This window comes from Pseudophryne corroboree, chromosome 6 (genome assembly GCF_028390025.1).
Source record: "Pseudophryne corroboree isolate aPseCor3 chromosome 6, aPseCor3.hap2, whole genome shotgun sequence".
NCBI classification, from domain to species: Eukaryota; Metazoa; Chordata; class Amphibia; order Anura; family Myobatrachidae; genus Pseudophryne; species Pseudophryne corroboree.
Genome location: NC_086449.1, coordinates 363579368 through 363605044, shown reverse-complemented (window position 1 = coordinate 363605044; position 25677 = coordinate 363579368). Strand labels below are relative to the sequence as shown.

Sequence of the window (25677 nt, the reverse complement as noted above, 5' to 3'; positions counted from 1 at the left end):
CTATGAACTAGACTTTCTAATATTGCCTACCAAGTGGTTAGAAGTACATAACATGCGGCATATTTTTAATGTTGACCTGGTGACTATTCATAGTGTCTCTCGCACGCAGCAGATACTGCCCTGCTACTTCTGTTCTAAAACCGTAAGCAGCATTTAGGGCTACAGAAATATAACCCACAGAATGCTCCTACCACTTAACTGACTATTTTTCCCTTCAAAAGCGTTAACAACATTGTTTTTTAAAATTTATTTTATTTAATAAAGTTGAAAAATTATTTTTTAAAATATTTAAACATTATATTATGCACATCTGCAGAACTGATCTCCTCGTCAAAAACGGGGGGGGGGGGGGGGGACGACGCAGTTGCATGAAATCTGACCATGCCAGTTAAGTGGTTAAGGGTCTGTTACAACTTTTATACCTGTTACATGAGCACTGAAGCTGCTTCAGAATCGGCACCGATATTACGTTGAAATTTGATAGCAGCAATTTTCTTGAAAGACACTTGAAATACTGAAGATCTGCTTTTTGTGAATATTGTTTTCACTTTGTCACACATTATCAGATACTATATGTACGCCAGTGTTTCTCAAGCATGGTCCTCATGGAACCCTAAAGCTGGGTACACACTACACGAATCTCCTTGATATGTTTCTGGCCGGATCGTACAGTGTGTATGCTTCCACAGTCGCATGTAATATCTTTCTCTTTCATCCACTAGGGGACACTGGAGTCCTATACAGTAGGGGTGTGAAGCCTTGAACCGGAGGTGTGGCACAATCTAAAATTAGCATTGTCTGCACAGCTGGCTCCTCCCCCTTCACATCCCTCCTCCCTCAGTTTGAAAAATTGTGTTGGAGGTACAGCACGTGGGAGCACTTGGCTCCTGACTAAAAAAAAAGCTGAAAAGGGCTGCGTCCACCTAATAAAAGGGAGACAAAGCTACTTAATATTGGAGAGACAAAGATCCCTATTGAAGGGACCTGCATCTCTCCACAGGAGATCCTCCAACAACTAATAGTGAGTACTGGTTTAAAAGGAAAACTGGGGACTTAGAATAAGTAGCTTAGGCTAGTTTCTTTCATATAGTATATGTATATATTTTTATTTTATTTTTTTCTCTCTTTACACTTGCTTTGTAGTACTACTTAATCCCCCTCTTAATAGAGCTGAGGTCAGCAGCCGGCGCGCGGGAGCTGGTGCAGCGCGGGGCTCTGTTTGTCTTTCCGGAGGGCAGGGGGAGACGGAGCGGCGCTCTGCAGAAGAGAGAGGCGGTGTACAGACGCCGCTACGGAAACTCCTCACAGCGGTCCCGGCGCACGCCAGCCAGCGGGAGGGGGAGAGAGAGAGAGCGCCGCGCGGCTGAGGAGTTCTCGGCAGCGCGCGGCGAGATAGACGGTAAAGGTCAGTTAGTTATATAGAGGGGGCAGAGGTCCAAGACCTGTTATGTCAAGGGCATAAAACGATAGTACCTACAAATTCTAGTGGGGGCCATGTTTAATATTATTTCTCTGACGTCCTAGTGGATGCTGGGAACTCCGTAAGGACCATGGGGAATAGCGGCTCCGCAGGAGACTGGGCACAACTAAAGAAAGCTTTAGGTCACCTGGTGTGCACTGGCTCCTCCCACTATGACCCTCCTCCAAGCCTCAGTTAGATTTTGTGCCCGGCCGAGGTTGGATGCACACTAGGGGCTCTCCTGAGCCCTTAGAAAGAAAGTATAGATTTAGGTTTTTTATTTTCAGTGAGACCTGCTGGCAACAGGCTCACTGCAGCGAGGGACTAAGGGGAGAAGAAGCGAACTCGCCTGCTTGCAGCCGGATTGGGCTTCTTAGGCTACTGGACACCATTAGCTCCAGAGGGATCGACCGCAGGCCCAGTCCTTGGTGTTCGGTCCCGGAGCCGCGCCGCCGTCCCCCTTACAGAGCCAGAAGCAAGAAGAGGTCCGGAAAATCGGCGGCAGAAGACATCAGTCTTCACCAAGGTAGCGCACAGCACTGCAGCTGTGCGCCATTGCTCCTCATGTACACCTCACACTCCGGTCACTGAGGGTGCAGGGCGCTGGGGGGGGCGCCCTGAGCAGCAATATTAACACCTTGGCTGGCAAAAATACCACAATATATAGCCCCAGAGGCTATATATGTGGTAAATACCCCTGCCAGAATCCAGAAAAAAGCGGGAGAAAAGTCCGCGAAAAAGGGGCGGAGCTATCTCCCTCAGACACACTGGCGCCATTTTCTCTTCACAGTGCAGCTGGAAGAAAGCTCCCCAGGCTCTCCCCTGTAGTTTTCAGGCTCAAAGGGTTAAAAAGAGAGGGGGGGCACTAAATTTAGGCGCAATATTATATATACAAGCAGCTATTGGGGAAATTTCACTCAGTTATAGTGTTAATCCCCACATTATATAGCGCTCTGGTGTGTGCTGGCATACTCTCTCTCTGTCTCCCCAAAGGGCTTTGTGGGGTCCTGTCCTCAGTCAGAGCATTCCCTGTGTGTGTGCGGTGTATCGGTACAGCTGTGTCGACATGTTTAATGAGGAGGCTTATATGGTGACGGAGCAGATGCCGATAAATGTGATGTCGCCCCCTATGGGGCCGACACCAGAGTGGATGGTTAGGTGAAAGGTATTAACCGACAGTGTCAACTCCTTACATAAAAGGGTGGATGACGTAACAGCTGTGGGACAGCCGGCTTCTCAGTCCGCGCCTGCCCAGGCGTCTCAAAGGCCATCAGGGGCTCAAAAAAACGCCCGCTCACTCAGATGGCAGACACCGATGTCGACACGGAGTCTGACTCCAGTGTCGACAAGGTTGAGACATATACACAATCCACTAGGAACATCCGTGACTTAATCCCGGCAATAAAAAATGTGTTACACATTTCTGACATTAACCCAAGTACCACTAAAAAAGGGTTTTATGTTTGGGGAGAAAAAGCAGGCAGTGTTTTGTTCCCCCATCAGATGAATGAATGAAGTGTGTGAAAAGCGTGGGTTCCCCCCGATAAGAAACTGGTAATTTCTAAAAAAGTTACTGATGGCGTACCCTTTCCAGCCAGAGGATAAGTTACGCTGGGAGATATCCCCTAGGGTGGATAAGGCGCTCACACGGTTGTCAAAAAAGGTGGCACTGCCGTTTTAGGAACGGCCACTTTGAAGGTACCTGTTGATAAAAAGCAGGAGGCTATCCTGAAGTCTGTATTTACACACTCAGGTACTAGACTGAGACCTGCACATCGTGCTGCTGCAGCGTGGTCGGTGACCCTGTCACACATGAGAACATATTAAAGACGTCGTCTTATATATGAGGGATGCACAGAGGGATATTTTGCCGGCTGGCATCCAAAATGAATGTAATGACCATTCTGTCAGGAGGGTATTAGAGACCTGTCACTGGACAGGTGATGCTGACTTTAAAAGGCGCATAGAGACTCTGCCTTATAAGGGTGAGGAATTATTTGGGGATGGTCTCTGGGACCTCGTATCCATTACCTCAGGTTTCCTCACAGACTAAGAAAGCACTGTATTATCAGGTACAGTCCTTTCGGCTTCAGAAAAGCAAGCGGGTCAAAGGCGCTTCCTTTCTGTACAGAGACATGGGGAGAGGGAAAAAGCTGCACCAGTCAGCCTGTTCCCAGAATCAAAATTCTTCTCTCGCTTCCTCTGAGTCCACAGCATGACGCGGGGGCTCCACAGGTGTAGCCAGGTACGGTGGGGGGCCGTCTCAAAAATTTCAGCGATCAGTGGGCTCGCTCACAGGTGGATCCCTGTTTCATTCAAGTAGTATTTCAGGGGTACAAGCTGGAATTCGAGATGTCTCCCCCCCCCCCCCCCCCGCCGTTTCCTCAAATATGCCTTGCCGACAACTCCCTCAGGCAGGGAGGCTGCGCTAGAGGCAATTAAGCTGTATTCCCAGCAGGTAATACTCAAGGTGCCCCTACTTCAACAAGGACGGGGTTACTATTCCACACGGTTTGGGGTACCGAAACCGCATGGTTCGGTGTGACCCATTTTATATTTAAAATCTTTGAACACATACATAAAAAAATTCAAGTTCAAGATGGAATCGCTCAGGGCGGTTATTGCAAGCCTGGACGAGGGGGATTACATGGGATCCCGGGACATCAAGGATGCTTACCTGCATGTCCCCATTTACCATCTTCGCCAGGAGTACCTCAGATTTGTGGTACAGGATTACCATTACCAAGTCCAGACACTGCCGTTTGGACTGTACATGGCACCGAGGGTGTTTACCAAGGTAATGGCCAAAATGATGATACTCCTTCAAAAAAAGGGAGTTTTAATTATCCCGTACTTGGACAATATCCTTATAAGGGCAAGGTCCAAGGAGCAGTTGCTAGTCGGGGTAGCACTATTTTGGAAAGTGCTACAACAGCACGGTTGGATTCTAAACAGTCCAAAGTCACAGCTGGTTCCTAAGACACGTCTACTGTTCCTGGGGATGGTTCTGGACACAGAACAGAAATAAGTGTTTCTCCCGGAGGAGAAAGCCAAGGAACTGTCCATCTCTAGTCAGAGACCTCCTGAAGCAAAAACAGGTATCGGTGCATCATTGCACGCGAGTCCTGGGAAAAAATGGTAGCTTCCTACGAAGCAATCCCATTCGGCAGGTTCCATGCAAGAGGGCCGCAGGTTCGGCATACAGGACTAGGTCCTAGTGACCATGGATGCCAGCCTTTGAGGCTGGGGGGCAGTCACACAGGGAAAAAACTTCCAGGGACTTTGGTCAAGTCAAGTGACTTCCCTACGCATAAATATTCTGGAACTGAGGGCCATTTACAATGCCCTGAGTCAGGCAAGGCCTCTGCTTCAAAACCAGCCGGTACTGATCCAATCAGACAACATCACGGCAGTCGCCCATGTAAACCAACGGGGCGGCACAAGAAGCAGGATGGCGATGGCAGAAGCCACAAGGATTCTCCGATGGGCGGAAAATCATGTGTTAACACTGTCAGTAGTGTTCATTCCCGGAGTGGACGACTGGGAAGCAGATCTTCTCAGCGGACACGACCTCCACCCGGGAGAGTGGGGATTTCATCCAGAAGTCTTCCAAAGGATTGTACACCATTGGGAAAGGCCACAGGTGGACATGATGGCGTCCCGCCTCAACAAAAAGCTATAAAAGATATTGCGCCAGGTCAAAGGACCCTCAGGCGATAGCTGTGGACGCTCTGGTAACACCGTGGGTGTACCAGTCGGTTTATGTGTTCCTCCCTCTGCCTCTCATACAAAAGGTACTGAGAATAATAGGAAGGCGAGGAGTAAGAACGATACTCGTGGTTCCGGATTGGCCAAGAAGAGCTTGGTACCCAGAACTTCAAGAAATTATATCAGAGGACCCATGGCCTCTGCCGCTCAGACAGGACCTGCGGCAGCAGGGGCCCTGTCTGTTCCAAGACTTACCGCGGCTACGTTTTGACGGCATGGCGGTTGAACGCCGGATCCTAAAGGAAAAGGGCATTCCGGAGGAAGTCATTCCTACGCTGATTCAAGTCAGGAAAGATGTAACTGCAAAACATTATCACCGCATATGGCGAAAATATGTTGCTTGGTGTGAGGCCAAAAAGGCCCCAACAGAGGAATTTCAACTAGGTCGATTTCTGCATTTCCTACAAGCAGGAGTGTCTATGGGCCTAAAATTAGGCTCCATTAAGGTACAGATCTCGGCTCTGTCGATTTTCTTCCAAAAAGAACTAGCTTCAGTACCTGAAGTTCAGACATTGTAAAAGGAGTGCTGCATATTCAGCCCCTGGTTGTGCCTCCAGTGGCACCTTGGGTTCTCAACGTGGTGTTGAGTTTTTTAAAATCACATTGGTGTGAGCCACTAAAAACCGTGGATCTAAAATATCTCACGCGGAAAGTGGTCATGTTATTGGCCTTGGCTTCGGCCAGGCGTGTATCAGAATTGGCGGCTTTGTCATATAAAAGTCCTTATCTGATTTTCCATATGGATAGGGCAGAATTGAGGACTCGTCCCCAGTTTCTCCCTAAGGTGTTATCAGCTTTTCACTTGAACCAACTATTGTAGTGCCTGCGGCTACTAGGGACTTGGAGGATTCCAAGTTACTGGACGTAGTCAGGCCCTTGAAAAATTATGTTTCCAGGACGGCTAGAGTCAGGAGAACTGACTCGCTGTTTATCCTGTATGCACCCAGCAAACTGGGTGCTCCTGCTTCTAAGCAGACTATTGCTCGCTGGATTTGTAGCACAATTCAGCTGGCGCATTCTGCGGCTGGACTACCGCAGCCAAAATCTGTAAAAGCCCATTCCACAAGGAAGGTGGGCTCATCTTGGGCAGCTGCCCGAGGGGTCTCGGCTTTCCAACTTTGCCGAGCTGCAACTTGGTCAGGGGCAAACAAGTTTGCTAAATTCTACAAAATTGATACCCTGGCTGAGGAGGACCTGGAGTTCTCTCATTCGGTGCTGCAGAGTCATCCGCACTCTACCGCCCGTTTGGGAGCTTTGGTATAATCCCCATGGTCCTTACGGAGTTTCCAGCATCCACTAGGACGTCGGAGAAAATAAGATTTTACTCACCTGTAAATCTATTTCTCGTAGTCCGTAGTGGATGCTGGGCGCCCATCCCAAGTGCGGATTGTCTGCAATACTTGTATATAGTTATTGCCTAACTAAAGGGTTATTGTTGAGCCATCTGTTGAGAGGCTCAGTTATATTCATACTGTTAACTGGGTATAGTATCACGAGTTATACGGTGTGATTGGTGTGGCTGGTATGAGTCTTACCCGGGATTCAAAATCCTTCCTTATTATGTCAGCTCGTCCGGGCACAGTGTCCTAACTGAGGCTTGGAGGAGGGTCATAGTGGGAGGAGCCAGTGCACACCAGGTGACCTAAAGCTTTCTTTAGTTGTGCCCAGTCTCCTGCGGAGCCGCTATTCCCCATGGTCCTTACGGAGTTCCCAGCATCCACTACGGACTACGAGAAATAGATTTACCGGTGAGTAAAATCTTATTTTATGGCGCCAGTCGGAGAAGATGCATGCCCTCACCATACCCTCCCCCCTCTAACGGGGAGAACATAGGGGAAGAGTCTTTAGAAATAGCTCCCCCTGCTGCTCCGACTGTATATGTGGCTATATTGATATTAGTAGAGGGTTCATTATGCTAAGAGCTCCCTCTGCTGGTGTAAATTATAATATGTGAGGATCTCCTGAAAAGTAATCATATTTTACTAATTATATTTTCAAGGGACTTCTGTTTCAAAGATCCTGAAGAAAATACACGGAAGCAAGCGAATACCAACTCTAACATCGTAGCTGATTTAACAGTTGGGGTGTGAGAGTTGCGAGTCGGCTGGTGTTTTATTTTTTTATTTTTTGGTTCATTTTTATTTAATTTTTTCATGTAAAAATATTTTGCCTTGATCCTTTTCCATAACAAAAGGACAGGTAATTCCAGCCGGATCCAATACCTTCGCTTCCGTCATCTCCCAGTCTTTCTCTTCCTAGTTTAAAGGGTGAAAGCGCTGCGTAATACCCTGATAAGGGGTTTAAAAACAACATGTCTAAGACCTCCAAGACCTGTTATGTTTGTACGAAATGTAACAAGAAGAGCACGCGGGTTGGCAGCTCTGGGGTGTGCGACTCCTGCTTAGACAAGGACGCTCCACCTGGGAGCAGTGCTCTGGCTAAGGCATGGGAAGACAACCTTGCTAATAGAATCTCCAAGGAGATGGCAGAATCGCGCAAGCAGCAATCGGAATGGGCTGCGGGATTCTCAAAGACGATGGAGGAATTTCTCATCAAGTTAACGCCGCCTGTACACGCAGAAACGAGTGTGCGCAAGGCCGTTAAGATAACTCTTCCTATTATACCGGTATCAGAGGAGGAAGAGGGTTTTCTTCTTGATACGGAGGAAGGTGAGTTAATTGAACCTTACCTAGATGCCGATTTTCCAGAGGAGGACACTGCAATCTCTGGTCTGGACTCCTTAATTGACGCGGTAAAGGAGATCTTAAACTTTCAGGTAGAGGAAATAAGGGAGTCGGAAGATTTCGATTTGTTCGAATCCCAAAAGCTGCGTTCAGCAGTATTTCCCATTCCTAAATCCCTCCAGTCTCAGATGGAGGAGGCTCGGAAACAGCCTGACAAACGATTTCAATTCCCGAAACTGTTTCAGATAACTTATCCCCTACCTAAGGGTGTAATGGACAAGTGGGAGAATCCGCCGGTAGTGGATGCTTCCCTAGGTAGGTTGTCAAAGAAGACCATCTTACCGATTCCTAACGTAACTACTTTAAAGGATGCGTCAGACCGTAAGGTTGACACAGCGTTAAAGTCAATTTTCGTAGCAGCTGGTGCAGCGCAGAGGCCTGCAATCGTCTGTGCTTGGGTTAACAAGGCCATGGGTGCATGGTCTGGACGTATTGTACAAGCTATTGAAGAGGAAAATAGCTTAGAGGAGATTACCCAACTGGCGGAACACATTCGAGAATCTGCTTCATACTTGTGTCAGGCTTCTAAGGATATTAGCAGAATAGCATCGCACATATCTGCATCGGCCATATCGGCTAGAAGGATTTTATGGCTCAGAGAATGGCAAGGAGACTCTGACACCAAGAAGGCAGTAGAAGCCATCCCCTTTGGGGGTGAAATGCTGTTCGGACCAGAGTTGGACAAGTGGATTTCGCAGGCTACAGCGGGGAAGTCCACTTTTCTGCCTACCCCTTATAAGAGAACCGCTCCACAAACTAGGAGAGGTTATTCGGGACCAGCGTTTACTTGATTTAGATCAGTCCTTTCGAGCCCGAGGTAGGGGTTTCGGTACACAAGCACGCGGGGGCAGAGGTAGAGGCCGCTCGCAGGCAGCAACCAGAAAGCAGGATAAACCTACTGACAAGACCGTGGCATGACTGCCTCCCAGCTCACCTGGGGTCCCCCTTGGTGGGCGGCCGACTGGAAGGTTTTCAGGACATCTGGGCCAAAACCTCACCAGAACTTTGGGTGAACAACTTAATCTCTCAGGGATACAAGCTGGAATTTCAACAGAGGCCTCACAGTCAGTTTTTTACAACAGGATTGCCTCGGTGCCCTCAAAAAGCAGGGGCACTACGGGCAGCAATTCTTAAATTGCTACAAGCAGAGGTCATTATTCCAGTTCCCGCTTCTCAGAGAGGAACGGGGTTCTATTCCAATCTTTTTGTCGTGCCAAAGCCGGACGGGACGGTCAGACCAATACTCAATTTAAAAGTTTTCAACCAGTTTTTAAGAGTACAAATTCAAGATGGAATCAATCCAATCATTCATTGCAGGCTTAGAACAGGGCGAGTTCATGGTATCCATGGACATAAAGGATGCATATCTGCATATTCCAATCTGGACTCCTCACCAGGCTTACTTAAGGTTCGCACTGGTGGCGGATCACTACCAATTCCGGGCCTTGCCGTTCGGTCTAGCATCAGCCCCAAGAATTTTCACAAAGATCATGGTTGCAGGACTGAGACTGTTGGGGGTCACGATTATACCTTATCAGGACGATTTACTGATCAAGGCTCCATCTCAGAATCGACTGCTCAAGGATGTTCAGACATCCCATCAATTTCTAATTCAACATGGATGGATTGTCAACTTCCAAAAGTCCAACCTCATACCGACTCAACGGATTAAATTCCTCGGTCTCATCTTGGACACTGTCCTATTACGTGTGTTCCTACCAGAGAACAAGGTCCAGGACCTACAGAGATTAGTGGCTCAAGTACTGAGGACGTAAACGGTTTCTCTGCACCTCTGTGTGCAACTTCTCGGGAAGATGGTGGCGTCATTCGAAGCTCTCCAGTACGGCAGACTTCATTCCCGACCATTCCAAATAAACCTCATTGCTCAGGGAGCAGGCTCGCACTACTGGCTTCTCCATCGGAGAATCCGACTTTAACCACAAGTACGGGTCTCCTTGATATGGTGGTCGTTACACAAGAACCTTGCAGCCGGCAAGAAATGCGGCATTTGGGATTGGAGGATACTGGCGACGGACGCCAGTCTCAGAGGTTGGGGAGCCGTCCTAGAGGACCATCAGTTTCAAGGACGGTGGACGCTACAGGAGAGCAAACTACCCATAAATATCCTCGAACTAAGAGCAGTTTACAATGCACTTCTCTTAGCAGAAGACCTAGTCATGAAACAACACATCAGAATCCAGTCAGACAATGTCACGACGACGGCTTACATAAACCGTCAAGGAGGAACAAAGAGCAGGATGGCGTTAAAGGAAGCCACAAAGATCTTGTGGGCAGAAAGACGAGACATCATTCTCTCGGCAGTGTTCATTCCAGGTGTGGAGAACTGGGAAGCAGATTACCTCAGTCGCCAGGACATGCATCCGGGAGAGTGGTGCCTTCATCCACGGATTTTCAACATGATTGTGAGAAGATGGGGTCTGCCTCAGGTGGACCTAATGGCGTCTCGACAAAACCATCAGCTGCCCAGATATGTGTCAAGGACTCGAGATCCAGCAGCAGAAGGAGTGGACGCATTAACACTTCCTTGGTGTTACAGGAGGGTTTACATATTTCCCCCATTCCCACTCATACCCAGGGTTCTAAAAAGGGTAAAACGGGAACGAGTGTGGGCCATTCTAATCGCACCGGATTGGCCCCGCAGAAGTTGGTACTCCGACCTGCGGGGTTTACTTGCGGAAGATCCTTGGAGGTTACCTCAGAGAGAGGACCTGCTATCTCGGGGACCGTTCCTACACCCCGACCTGAACAGGCTGCGTTTGACGGCGTGGCTATTGAAACCCGGATCTTAAGAAACAGAGGGATTCCACGAACGGCCATTCCTACAATGATTGCCGCTAGGAAGCCGGTCACAGCCAGGCACTACTACAGGATTTGGAGACGGTACATGGCTTGGTGTCAGGAGCGGGGATGGAATTCAACGAACTTCCATTTATCTCGACTTCTACTTTTCCTTCAGGCAGGTATAGAGGGAGGGCTCAGACTGCGCTCTTTGAAGGTTCAAATTTCGGCTCTCTCCATCCTTTTTCAACAGCGGCTAGCATCCTTGCCAGAGATTTAAACCTTTTTACAGGGGGTTCTGAGGATTCAACCCCCGTTTCGTCCTCCCACGGCACCATGGGACTTAAATTTGGTGTTAGAATATTTGAAGTCACCGACTTTTGAGCCGTTGACAAGAACAGACCTGAAATATCTCTCTTGGAAGGTGACGTTATTACTGGCCTTGGCTTCGGCTAGGCGGGTTTCTGAGTTGGGAGCCTTATCCTGTAAGAGTCCTTTCTTAGTTTTCATGAGGATAGGGCGGAACTCCGTACAAGAGCAGACTTCCTTCCGAAGGTGGTTTCGGGTTTTCACGTAAACCAGCCAATAGTGGTCCCATCTTTCCAGGGTCTCACAGATGAGGACGTGTCATTGGATGTTGTCCGAGCTTTAAGGGTATACGTACAGGTTACGTCGTCTTTCAGAAAGTCAGACCATTTATTTGTTCTTTATGATGGGCCAAAGAAGGGTTGGCCGGCATCTAAGCAGTCTTTGTCTAGATGGATTAGACTTGCCATTCGGCAAGCTTATATTTCCTGTGGCAAACAGGTTCCGGTTCAGACGGGTGCTCATACTACCCGATCAGTGGGTGCCTCGTGGGCGGCTGCCAGGGGTGCTTCCACTACTCAACTTTGCAGAGCGGCGACGTGGTCCTCAGCCCACACGTTCGCGAAATTTTTACAAGTTTGATACTTTTGCGTCCGGAGAATCTAAGTTCGGACGTTTAGTTTTTGCAGGCCACCGACAGCACTCCCTCCCTGGGGGAAAACTTTGGGACGTCCCCTACTGTATAGGACTCCAGTGTCCCCTAGTGGATGAAAGAGAAAAGAGGATTTTGGTACTTACCGATAAATCCATTTATCTGAATCCTCTAGGGGACACTGGACGCCCGCCTCGGTGCTGTCAAACTGCTGTGTTCAAAGTTCTTGTTTTAAACAGTTCGTGCAAACAGCGTTACTTATTCGGTTAAGAGTTCTTGGCCGCTATTTGATATGTTGTACGGTTCGGTTCCTCGCCATGTGCTATAGTGTCATGTCCTATTCTCTCAGTCAAATTTTTCAAACTGAGGGAGGAGGGATGTGAAGGGGGAGGAGCCAGCTGTGCAGACAATGCTAATTTTAGATTGTGCCAAACCTCCGGTTCAAGGCTTCACACCCCTACTGTATAGGACTCCAGTGTCCCCTAGAGGATTCAGAGAAATGGATTTATTGGTAAGTACCAAAATCCTCTCTTCTGGTCGGCCAATACGGTGTAATGAAGGACAGAACGAGGTATTGTTCCGTCATTCATACATCGTTCTAATGTGTACCGCAGATATGTCAGTGGGCATATCGTCCAGGTACACATTCTAGTGTGTACCCAGCTTACCACTGCATGTTTTCCAGATCATCTAGCTAGAGCACAGGTGTCCATTTATTGACACAATAGAACTACAGATGGTACTAATTATTCCTGAGGATATATTGAAAATACTCATTGCAGTAATCTGCTGCGGTTAATTGATTTCTGCCCTATATATGTAAAAGTTAATTACCATGACAAGCGTTAATCCACCCAAAGTGTATTTGAGTGAGTGAATAAAAATGTATATAATATAATAAGCAGTAGGTCTCGAATTGGTGACACAGCATCCTTCCTGACCCGAGCCATGAAGGCAAGTTCTCTAGTTTACAATACCAAACTATTATTTTGGTAAAAGTTTAGATTTTTGTGCAACACCCGCTAACTCCCTAGTTAACAGGGATTTTTTTATTTATTTTTGCTCCTGGTACAGACACATGTTGCTGGCGGGCTCACTTCAGGGCTAATTGAATAGCCCTGTGGGAACAATTAGCCTGCGGTAAATTACCACGGCTAATTCAATTTCCCGCTAAGTGGGTAGTATTTTACCTTACAACATTTTTCTATTCTTTGCCATTTCCAGTAGCCTAAATCCCAGCATCTGTATGAGGGGGATGCGGTCAAGATCCCGCCGGACGGAATCCTGGCGGTCGAAATACCGGCACCGGCATCCCGACCGGCACAATCCCGACATTCTCCCTCTGGGTGTCCACGACACCCATAGAGGGAGAATAAATTAGTGTGCCGAGTGTAGCGAGGCACCGTGCCTGCAGCGTGGCGAGCACCGCGAGCCCGCAAGGGGTTGCGTTGCACTCGCCCCCCTGTCGGGATTGTGCTAGTCGGGATCTCTGTGTCTGTATTCCGACCGCCGGGATCCCGTCCGGCGGGATTTCGTACTGATCCTGTATAAGGATTTATAACGGTAATTTACACATTGTTTTGAGAGCTGCACTGCTCTAAGGATCATTCTAAATAAAAATAAAATAAATACATATATATATATATATATATATATATATATATACACACATATATATATATATATACACATATATATACACACACAATCTCATTATCCATTGATGGCACGACTATCTCCTCTGGCCCCCAAGTACGCTGTCTTGGCGTAATCCTTGACTCCTCCCTCTCTTTCAATCCACACATTCAGCACCTCTCACAAACTTGTCATTTTCATCTCACAAATATTTCCAGGATTAAACCCTTTCTCACCCCAGGATGCCACCAGGACCATTATCCACACACTGATCATTTCCAGACTGGTGTACTGCAATCTCCTCCTAACTGGCCTCCCTGACCATTACCTCTCTCCACTCCAATCTATCCTCAATGCTGCAGCTTGGCTCATCTTCCTCACCAAACGCACTACGTCCACCTCCCCTCTCCTACAAGCCCTTCACTGGCTTCCCTTCCCTTTTAGAATCCAATTCATACTTCTCACAATCACTTACAAAGTACTCACCCACTCCTCTCCTATTTACATCTCTGACCTTATCTCCCTTTACTCTCCCACCCGTCCTCTTTGCTCTGCTAATGCACTCCAACTCTCCTGTCTTCTGATTTACTTCCTCCCACTCCTACCTCCAAGATTTTTCACGTGCTGCTCCCTTACTCTGGAATTCTCTACCTCTCCCCTTTAGACTCTCCACCTCTCTACAGAACTTCAAACGGGCTCTCAAGACCCACTTCTTTACCAAACCCAGCCAAATCTCATCCTAACCCTCTGTCCCATGCCCGGTCTACCCCATCTGTGCCATCCCTGTCTGTCTGCCCCTCCCCTTTAGAATGTAAGCTCTCACGAGTAGGGCCTTCTTCCCTCATGTGATTATCCTTTTCTTAGTTTAATAATCCTGAACTGCCCAAATCCTGCAGTTCTCGGCCACCTTGATACTTATCTCAGTGTCGTCTACTGATGTAGTTATGCTTAGCTACCATGTACTTGTCCAATAATGTCTTCAACTGTAAGTCACTGGTTTCCTGTTTTGATTATGTGCATATGTACTCTGTAATTGGGCGCTGCGGAACCCTTCCAAGCCTTCTGTATAACTTTACAGTATAATTCTTATACTGAAAATCTAGTTTATGGTGAAGTTCTGTAGGATAAGATTAATTCAAATCAGTGTCATAGCTTTGGTGTTCGCCACAATAGTCCAGCAGGTCCCGTTGAAAGAATCCATTGGTTTAGGGCTACAGTCCTCTTTCCTAATACGATATGCGAATAGGAAAGACATTGGCCACTTTAGTGTTAGGTTGGAAAAGGCCCATCTTATTAATGGGGAAGAGTGCTAGACTGTGAGGGTGGATAGGAGTTGGTGTTACTTTACGGAAATGAAATGTGAGGAAAATGCCAGGCAAACTTAGGCATAGATATACAGTTAATATTCCCCATATAGAATGATAAAATAAGGCATACGTTTTGCAAGAAAGAATTTACATTATTTTCACTTGGTAGCGTCCATTTCATGTCCATCTGTCTCTTTGGTCAACGCGCCTTGCACAGCACAGAAGTCTGTTCTGTTACTTTGCCAGCGGTTTGCTCTTGCATTGTATTCTATAGGCAGAAATTTGAGAATGAACCTAGAGAGTGGCACTCTGTCATCTAAAGATGGTGAGCCTAAACTATACTTCTAGCATCTCAAAACCAGGGAAACATTTGTCTTTGACTTTCTAAAGTATTTGTGCATCAGTCTTTATATCGTGTGTATTTGGAATTGGGAATATCTGTGATAAGATTTGTAAGCCTTATTTCTCTGACGTCCTAGTGGATGCTGGGAACTCCGTAAGGACCATGGGGAATAGCGGGCTCCGAAGGAGGCTGGGCACTCTAGAAAGATTTATGACTACCTGGTGTGCACTGGCTCCTCCCACTATGACCCTCCTCCAAGCCTCAGTTAGATTTTGTGCCCGGCCGAGGTTGGATGCACACTAGGGGCTCTCCTGAGCCTTTAGAAAGAAAGTATAGAAATTAGGTTTTTTATTTTCAGTGAGACCTGCTGGCAACAGGCTCACTGCAGCGAGGGACTAAGGGGAGAAGAAGCGAACCTGCCTGCTTGCAGCCAGCTTGGGCTTCTTAGGCTACTGGACACCATTAGCTCCAGAGGGATCGACCGCAGGCCCAGCCTTGGTGTTCGGTCCCGGAGCCGCGCCGCCGTCCCCCTTACAGAGCCAGAAGCAAGAAGAGGTCCGGAAAATCGGCGACAGAAGACATCAGTCTTCACCAAGGTAGTGCACAGCACTGCAGCTGTGCGCCATTGCTCCTCACACACACTTCACACTCCGGTCACTGAGGGTGCAGGGCGCTGGGGGGGGGGGGGGGGGGCGCCCTGAGAAGCAATAATAACACCTTGGCTGGCAAAAATACCACAATATATAGCCCCAGAGGCTATATATGTGGAAAATACCCCTGCCAGAATATAGGAAAAAGCGGGAGAACAGTCCGCGGAAAAGGGGCGGAGCTATCTCCTTCAGCACACTGGCGCCATTTTTCCCTCACAGCTCCGCTGGAAGGAAGCTCCCTGGCTCTCCCCTGCAGTCTACACTACAGAAAAGGGTAAAAAAGAGAGGGGGGGCACTAAATTTAGGCGCAGTATACATTTATATAGAAAAAGCAGCTATAGGGGACATAACTCAGTTAGTCCCTGCATTATATAGCGCTCTGGTGTGTGCTGGCATACTCTCACTCTGTCCCCCCAAAGGGCTTTTGTGGGTCCTGTCCTCTGTTGGAGCATTCCCTTTGTGTGTGCGGTGTGTCGGTACGGCTGTGTCGACATGTTTGATGAGGATAATGATGTGGAGACGGAACAGATGCCTTTAGAAGGGATGTCACCCCCTGCGGGGCAGACACCTGAGTGGATGAGCTTATGGAAAGAAATGAGTGCACGTATAGACTCCTTACATAAGAAATTTGACGACATGCCAAATGTGGGACAGCCGACTTCTCAGCTCGTGCCTGTCCAGGCGTCGCAAAGGTCATCAGGGGCTCTGAAACGCCCGCTACCTCAGACCGCAGACCCAGATGTCGACACTGATACTGACACCAGTGTCGACGACGATGAGTCTAACCTGATGCCCACTAAGGCCATTCACTGCATGATTGAGGCAATGAAAGAGGTGTTACACATTTCTGATATAAATACAGGTACCACTAAAAAGGGTATTATGTTTGGGGAGAAAAAACTACCCGTAGTTTTTCCCCCATCAGATGAATTAAATGAAGTGTGTGAAGAAGCGTGGGCTTTCCCTGATAAAAAATTGGTAATTCCTAAGAAGGTACTAATGGCGTTCCCTTTCCCGCCAGAGGATAGGTCACGTTGGGAAACACCTCCTAGGGTGGATAAAGCGCTCACACGTTTGTCTAAAAAGGTGGCACTACCGTCTCCGGATACGGCCGCCCTCAAGGAACCTGCTGATAGAAAGCAGGAGGCGATCCTGAAGTCTGTATATACACACTCAGGCATTATACTTAAGCCAGCTATTGCGTCAGCATGGATGTGCAGTGCTGCCGCCGCGTGGTCAGATAAACTGTCAGAAAATATTGACACACTAGACAGAGACACGATCCTGCTAACCATAGACCATATCAAAGACTCAGTCTTATATATGAGAGATGCACAGAGGGAAATCTGCCGGCTGGCATCTAAAGTAAGTGCATTGTCCATTTCTGCTAGGAGAGGCTTATGGACTCGCCAGTGGACAGGAGATGCAGATTCTAAGAGGCACATGGAAGTTTTGCCTTATAAGGGTGAGGAATTATTTGGGGATGGTCTCTCGGACCTAGTTTCCACAGCAACGTCTGGGAAGTCAGCATTTTTACCCCATGTCCCCTCACAGCCTAAGAAGGCGCCGTTTTATCAGGTTCAGTCCTTTCGGACCCAGAAAAACAAGCGTGGAAAAGGCGGGTCTTTTCTGTCCAGAGGCAGAGGTAGGGGAAAAAGGCTGCAACAAACAGCAGGTTCCCAGGAGCAAAAGTCCTCCCCCGCTTCTTCTTCCAAGTCCGCCGCATGACGGTGGGGCTCCACAGGCGGAGCCAGGTACGGTGGGGGGCCGCCTCAAGAATTTCAGCGATCAGTGGATCCCTGGATCCTTCAAATAGTATCTCAGGGGTACAAACTGGAATTCGAGGCGTCTCCACCCCACCGGTTCCTAAAATCTGCCTTGCCGATTGCTCCCTCAGACAGGGAGGCGGTGCTAGCGGCAATTCACAAGCTGTATTCCCCAGCAGGTGATAATCAAGGTACCCCTACTTCAACAAGGCCGGGGTTACTATTCCACACTATTTGTGGTGCCGAAACCGGACGGTTCGGTGAGACCCATTTTAAATTTGAAATCCTTGAACACACACATAAAAAAATTCAAGTTCAAGATGGAATCGCTCAGGGCGGTTATTGCAAGCCTGGACGAGGGGGATTACATGGTATCCCTGGACATCAAGGATGCTTACTTGCATGTCCCCATTTACCATCCTCACCAGGAGTACCTCAGATTTGTGGTACAGGATTGCCATTACCAATTCCAGACGCTGCCGTTTGGACTGTCCATGGCACCGAGGGTATTTACCAAGGTTATGGCGGAAATGATGATACTCCTTCGAAAAAAGGGAGTTTTAATTATCCCGTACTTGGACGATCTCCTAATAAAGGCGAGATCCAAGGAACAGTTGTTGGTGGGAGTAGCACTATCTCAGGAAGTGCTGCACCAGCACGGCTGGATTCTGAATATCCCAAAGTCACAGCTGGTTCCGACGACACGGCTACTGTTCCACGCTATGATTCTGGATACAGTCCAGAAAAAAGTGTTTCTCCCGGAGGAGAAAGCCAGGGAGTTGTCATCTCTAGTCAGAGACCTCCTGAAACCAAAACAGGTATCGGTGCATCACTGCACGCGGGTCCTGGGAAAGATGGTAGCTTCTTACGAAGCAATTCCCTTCGGCAGGTTCCATGCCAGAATCTTTCAGTGGGACCTATTGGACAAATGGTCCGGATCGCATCTTCAGATGCATCGCTTAATAACCCTGTCTCCAAGAACCAGGGTGTCTCTACTGTGGTGGCTGCAGAGTGCCCATCTTCTAGAGGGCCGCAGGTTCGGCATACAGGACTGGGTCCTGGTGACCACGGATGCCAGCCTTCGAGGCTGGGGGGCAGTCACACGGGGAAGAAACTTCCAAGGACTATGGTCGAGTCAGGAGACTTCCCTTCACATAAATATTCTGGAACTAAGGGCCATTTACAATGCCCTAAGTCAAGCAAAATCCCTGCTCCTACACCAGCCGGTGCTGATCCAGTCAGACAACATCACGGCAGTCGCCCATGTAAATCGACAGGGAGGCACAAGAAGCAGGATGGCAATGGCAGAAGCCACAAGAATTCTCCGATGGGCGGAAAATCATGTACTAGCACTGTCAGCAGTGTTCATTCCGGGAGTGGACAACTGGGAAGCAGACTTCCTCAGCAGACACGACCTCCACCCGGGAGAGTGGGGACTTCATCCAGAAGTCTTCCAGATGCTGGTAAACCGTTGGGAAAAACCGCAGGTGGACATGATGGCGTCCCGCCTCAACAAAAAGTTAAAAAGATATTGCGCCAGGTCAAGGGACCCTCAGGCGATAGCTGTGGACGCTCTAGTGACACCGTGGGTGTACCAGTCGGTTTATGTGTTCCCTCCTCTGCCTCTCATACCAACGGTATTGAGAATAATAAGAAAGCGAGGAGTAAACACAATTCTAGTGGTTCCGGATTGGCCAAGACGAGCGTGGTACCCGGAACTTCAAGAGATGATCTCAGAGGACCCGTGGCCTCTGCCGCTCAGACAGGACCTGCTACAGCAGGGGCCCTGTCTGTTCCAAGACTTACCGCGGCTGCGTTTGACGGCATGGCGGTTGAACGCCGGATCCTGAAGGAAAAGGGTATTCCGGAAGAAGTCATTCCTACGCTTATTAAAGCCAGGAAAGATGTTACGGCAAATCATTATCACCGCATATGGCGGAAATATGTTGCATGGTGCGAGGCCAAAAAGGCCCCAACAGAGGAATTTCAACTAGGTCGATTTCTGCATTTCCTGCAAGCAGGAGTGAGTATGGGCCTAAAACTAGGCTCCATTAAAGTACAGATCTCGGCTCTGTCGATTTTCTTTCAAAAAGAACTAGCTTCAGTACCTGAAGTTCAGACATTTGTGAAAGGAGTGCTGCATATTCAGCCCCCGTTTGTGCCTCCTGTGGCACCTTGGGATCTCAACGTGGTGTTGAGTTTCTTAAAATCACATTGGTTTGTGCCACTAAAAACCGTGGATCTAAAATATCTCACGTGGAAAGTGGTCATGTTATTGGCCTTGGCTTCAGCCAGGCGAGTGTCAGAATTGGCGGCTTTATCATGTAAAAGCCCTTATCTGATTTTCCATATGGATAGGGCAGAATTGAGGACTCGTCCCCAGTTTCTCCCTAAGGTGGTGTCAGCGTTTCCCCTGAACCAGCCTATTGTGGTGCCTGCGGCTACTAGGGATTTGGAGGACTCCAAGTTGCTAGACGTTGTCAGGGCCCTGAAAATATGTTTCCAGGACGGCTGGAGTCAGAAAATCTGACTCGCTGTTTATCCTGTATGCACCCAACAAGCTGGGTGCTCCTGCTTCTAAGCAGACTATTGCTCGCTGGATTTGTAGTACAATTCAGCTTGCACATTCTGTGGCAGGCCTGCCACAGCCAAAATCTGTAAATGCCCATTCCACAAGGAAGGTGGGCTCATCTTGGGCGGCTGCCCGAGGGGTCTCGGCTTTACAACTTTGCCGAGCAGCTACTTGGTCAGGGGCAAACACGTTTGCAAAATTCTACAAATTTGATACCCTGGCTGAGGAGGACCTGGAGTTCTCTCATTCGGTGCTGCAGAGTCATCCGCACTCTCCCGTCCGTTTGGGAGCTTTGGTATAATCCCCATGGTCCTTACGGAGTTCCCAGCATCCACTAGGACGTCAGAGAAAATAAGAATTTACTCACCGGTAATTCTATTTCTCGTAGTCCGTAGTGGATGCTGGGCGCCCATCCCAAGTGCGGATTGTCTGCAATACTTGTAAATAGTTATTGCTAACTAAAGGGTTATTGTTGAGCCATCTGTTGAGAGGCTCAGTTGTTTTCATACTGTCAAACTGGATATAGTATCACGAGTTGTACGGTGTGATTGGTGTGGCTGGTATGAGTCTTACCCGGGATTCAAAATCCTTCCTTATTATGTCAGCTCGTTCGGGCACAGTGTCCTAACTGAGGCTTGGAGGAGGGTCATAGTGGGAGGAGCCAGTGCACACCAGGTAGTCATAAATCTTTCTAGAGTGCCCAGCCTCCTTCGGAGCCTGCTATTCCCCATGGTCCTTACGGAGTTCCCAGCATCCACTACGGACTACGAGAAATAGAATTACCGGTGAGTAAATTCTTATTTTAAGTGTTGTCTTACGTAAACATTTTGGAATTGCTCATTAACCAAAGGTAAGCAGGAACCTGGACCAGACACCATCAACCTCTCTATCAATAGACCCTGGCTGCTCTCTATGAATAAGGGAGCTTGGCAAATGCCAACAGAGACGGCAAAAATCAGTCATGGTGGTAAGAAATTACTTGGCAAGCTCAGAAAGGAAATGCACTGTCCTCCTTCTGGTCTTTTGCTTGAACAAGTAGCGTCAAGGAGCAATCGCTTATCCCCATAGAATACTTGTGTTTATAGGACTTCGGCCAGGTTTGTTACCTCAGAATGGGACTATAGCTTGCTGTGTGTATGTGTTGGGAAGAATTTGGTTTTTGTTGGCACTTAGCCTCCTATATAAAAAGTTGTAGGGGATTAAAGGAAAAGTCGGGCCAGTAAGACTCCTGCTTTCAAGCCTTAGGGGTATATTCAATTGAGTTCGGATCCATTCCGACGTGCGTTTGTCGGAGTGGATCCAACGAGTGCTAGTCAATGCCCATCTCAATTCGACTTTAAAAAAGTCTAACTGAGATGAGGGACCAGCCGCTCTGACGGGGGACAGCAGCGGCTATAGCAGCGCTGCAGGAGGATGTGGCACAGTCGCCAGACCTCACGGCATTGTCCACCCGGCTCCAGCAAGCAGGACCTCACTTGCTGGAGCCGGGTGGACGCTGCCGTGAGCGGCGGCTGTGCCACATCCTCCAGCAGCGCTATGCCGTAGCGCGGCTCTCCCCCCTTTCCTCCTCTCGGGTCCCTCATCTCAGTCCGACTTTTTTTAAAATCTGACTGAGATGGTCGGAAACGGGGCCAAAAATTGTCAGATTCGTCCCCATTTCCCTCAGAAGCACGCGAATCGGAAGCTATACTTCCGATTCACGTGCTATTCGACAAGTCGAATTCCCCTGACTTGTCGAATAAAAAAACTGGGGACTGTATATGTCTGAACCCCTTCCGACCTGAAAAAGTCAAAAACTGCTATCTTTTCAACAAGACTGCAGTTTCAACCTTAATTGAATATACCCCTTAATCACCTAAATTACAAATTAACATTTGCATATGGAATTCCTCAATCTAGGGCTGTATTTATTGTTTTAATCTGTCACTGTAAATGATAGAGGTAGACTTAATTGAAAACAAAGCCTCATTCCCAAAAATGTAAGTATTTTAAATTGAATGTTATACTGCACCCTGAGTGTAACGTTCCGAGTGCGCTTATGAACTCCATTAACATCTTTATAATTCACTATGACTACGTTTTGCTGGCTTCACTAAATCTTCTATGAACATGCTGCTTTGCTGGTGTGTCACGACTTAGCGATTCTCTCATAATATGACTTTTTTTCATCTTTAACCACAGGGAAACTGCCAATAGTGAATGACAGTGATGAGCTGGTCGCTATTATTGCTAGGACAGACTTAAAGAAAAATCGTGACTACCCACTTGCCTCAAAGGACTGCAGGAAGCAGCTGTTGTGTGGTGCAGCTATTGGAACCAGGGAAGATGACAAATATCGTCTCGACCTTCTCATGCAAGCGGGGGTGGATGTTATTGTCCTGGTATGTATAACTTAAGGAGGGGGTGGATGCATATGTACATCGACTTGTCAAATACCCTCACAAGTGTACAATTAAGTCAAAATGTTATAAAGAAAAGATTGAAAAGTAAAAAAAAAAAATCAATGGTAAAAACAAACATGCCTGAAATAGTGCAAATAATTGTTGAACAAAAAATATAATTGACTCAACCACTTTTTTTTTTTTTTTTTTCTCTACACATTTTTTTTACATTTAGGGTGCACAAACATTATTAACTTTATTCATTATGCTTAAATAAAAAACCTTTTAACTTTTTTACGTTGACAGGACTCTTCTCAGGGTAATTCTGTGTATCAGATAAACATGATCCACTACATCAAACAGAAATATGGCGAGTTGCAGGTGGTTGGTGGGAATGGTAAGCTTTTTTTTTTTCTCCTTTTTTTTCTATGTTTAAGCATCCTTACATGGTATGTCCAAAGCGGGGGTAATTACTACAGAATTGTGTTCTGGATTCATGAGTCCTCAGTGCATTCAAATATATTTCAATCTGAAAGATATAGGTGCATGATCTGAAAGTGCAAGATGTTTATAATGTGGTGTTTTGGTTTTTTTTGCTTGCTAGTGGTGACTGCAGCGCAAGCAAAGAATCTTATTGATGCAGGTGTTGATGCGCTGCGCGTAGGAATGGGATGTGGCTCCATATGCATTACTCAGGAAGGTGAGTGGAAAACTGCATTATGGGGTGGAGGCTTTATTGTCTTTCATTCTCCCTAATCTGTGTTGTTGAGTGGACAGTTGTTACTTTCATCCATTCGGAGGTACCCTGTGGCAATGACTGTGTGTTAGAGGAGGAGACTGAGAAGTAGGCCCATTTAACCCAGCCACCCGAATCACGCACACACGCTCAGGAAATGCTAGGGGAGCAGTGCCGGATAATGGAGTCAGCGCTTTAAGAAAACCCCAGGGGCTGAGCTGGACACTGGCCATCTGCAGAGCAGGGCTGCAGCCTGGCGCTTGCCACAACAGCGTTTAGCAAGACTATTCATGTAATTCTAGGCAGCTGGGGTGCAGGTAAGTGTACCAGAAAGCTCTGGTTATTGTTAGTGGCATCCCATAGAGCGCAGATTTCTGCTGGCTCCACTTCAAGTTTGGCACTGTTTCAGAGCCAGCCTTCTCTTCCCTGCATTCAAGGGGAGTTAGCTCCTATTCAACCCATATGGATACCTTTTTCTAGGGTGCTGACGTGACCTGATGGAGGGGCTGTTTAGTTATGGAGTATTCTGGCTGCTTAGGGGACGTTCTTACAACAAAGCCCTGCACATAGCCCTGTACTACTTTCAAACTGTTCTTTACTGTAGTCTCTTAGATACACCCTCTGCTTCTGGCTAACTAGTTGGGCCATGTCCCAGGGTGCAGTGCTAGTGTGTAATGTTTCCTCAGTTTGGCCACGGAGGTGCTTTTCAGTTAGCTTATGGTGGTGTTCTGCACAGCAGGTCTTTGTGCTGGCAACTTTGTGCTTGCTCTTTTCTCTTTCATCCACTAGGGGACACTGGAGTCCTATACAGTAGGGGTGTGAAGCTTGCAACTGGAGGTGTGCCACAATCTAAAATTAGCATTGTCTGCACAGCCAGTTCCTCCCCCTTCACATCCTTCCTCCCTCAGTTTAGAAAATTGTGCCTAGGAGGTAAAAGCACAGAAGGGAGCTCCTACTCCATGAAGATTTATTTGTTTTTATTTTTTTTAGTCATTTATGACTGGCCCAATCCCTCCTATTTAAAGGGAGGGTGGGTGCAGGTTTTAAAAGACAAATCTTTAAATGCCCAATCCCACCTAAATGAAAGGGGGTGCAGGCTTTACCTGAAGAGAGAGCTGCGTCCCCCTAATAAAAGGAGGACAAGGTTCAGGATTGACAGACAAGGATTCCTACTAAAGGGTCTGCATCTCTCAAGGCACAACTGTGAGTACTGGTTGTCTACGGGACCTGGGGAGAGGACGAGGAGAGCGGTCCCGGCGCGCGCCGACCAGCGGAGACGGAGCAGTGAGATAGTGCCGTGCGGCTGAGGAGATCCTTCAGCAGCGTGTGGGGGCGGGGATCGGGAGCACACAGTAAAGAGCGCGCTTTGTGTCTTCCCTGTCAGCAGAGAGAGGCGCCGCTACGGGGCCTGTGAGAGCGGTCCCGGCGCGCGCCGGCCAGCGGCAGATAGTATTACCGCACGGCTGAGCAGATGCCCTCAGCCGCCGGAGGTGGGGAGCGGGAGGAGAGACGCTGCAGTGAGCACTCGGCTGAGGAGAATTCCTCAGCCGCGGGAAGATGAAGTTCTGCAGCGCACATACAGGGCGGCCAGTAACAGCAAGTTAGGCTCCCTTCAGCAGAAGACATGGCCATACAGCCAAAAATTTTAATTGGCTGCCATCTTAAAATTCATGCAGGCGCCAGATAAACTGAGGAGCATGGAGTGCCCCTCCCCCTATTATAGATTAATAGTAAGACGGCGCCCTCTGCTGGTGAAATGTTATAATGTCTGAAGAATATAATATGATTATGATTTATTTTCAAAGGAACTCTATTACAAAGAGCCTACAGAAAATACGAGGAAGCAAGTGAAGCCAACTCTAACACCGTAGCTGACTTACAGTTGGGTGTGAGGCGGTTGCAAGTCGGCTAGTTAAAGACAAAAGAAATTATTATTATTTTTATTTTTGTTTTTAATTTTTTCTTCTATACAATATAGAGATATTTCCAGCCATGCAACTCAATACCTTTTGCTTCCGTCATCTATCAGTCTTTCTCTTCCTAGTTTAAAGGGTGAAAGCGCTGCGACACTGTCTGGTAAGGAGTTTAGTCAACATGTCTAAAACACCAACCAAGACCTCCAAGACCTATTATGGTTGCATGGAACGGGAAGAGCACGCGGATGGTAGCTCCGAGGTGTGCGATTCCTGCTTAGACAAGGACGTTCCACCTGGGAACAGTGCTCCAACTAGGTCATGGAAGAATAAGATAGAATCTCCAATGAGATGGCAGAATCCCGCAGGCAACAATCAGGGCTGCGGGATTCTCAAAGACGATGGAGACGTTCTCATCAGGTTAACGCCGCCCGCACAAGCAGTAACGAATGTGAGCAAGGCAGTTAAAAGGCCTCATCCTCTTGTACCGGAAGCAGAGGAGGAAAGGGGTCTTCTCATTGATAGAGAGGAAGGTGAGTTCATTGAATCTAACCTAGACGCCGATTTTCCAGAAGAGGACACTGCAATCTCGGGTCTTGATTCTTTAAGCGAGGCGGTGAAAGAGATCCTAAACTTTAAGGTAGCA

The 25677-nt window shown here is 47.8% G+C and overlaps 1 protein-coding gene across 5 annotated transcripts in view; it reads left to right on the top strand.

The window, feature by feature from the left end:
• IMPDH1 (inosine monophosphate dehydrogenase 1) overlaps positions 1-25677 on the top strand; it is a 133815-nt gene that overhangs the window by 69316 nt on the left and 38822 nt on the right. For all 5 annotated transcript variants that reach the window (XM_063926682.1, XM_063926681.1, XM_063926679.1 and 2 more), the window contains 3 exons: positions 22183-22382; positions 22689-22779; positions 22987-23082. In XM_063926682.1, the coding sequence (XP_063782752.1) occupies positions 22183-22382; positions 22689-22779; positions 22987-23082 (387 nt within the window). The remainder of the gene's footprint in view (positions 1-22182; positions 22383-22688; positions 22780-22986; positions 23083-25677) is intronic.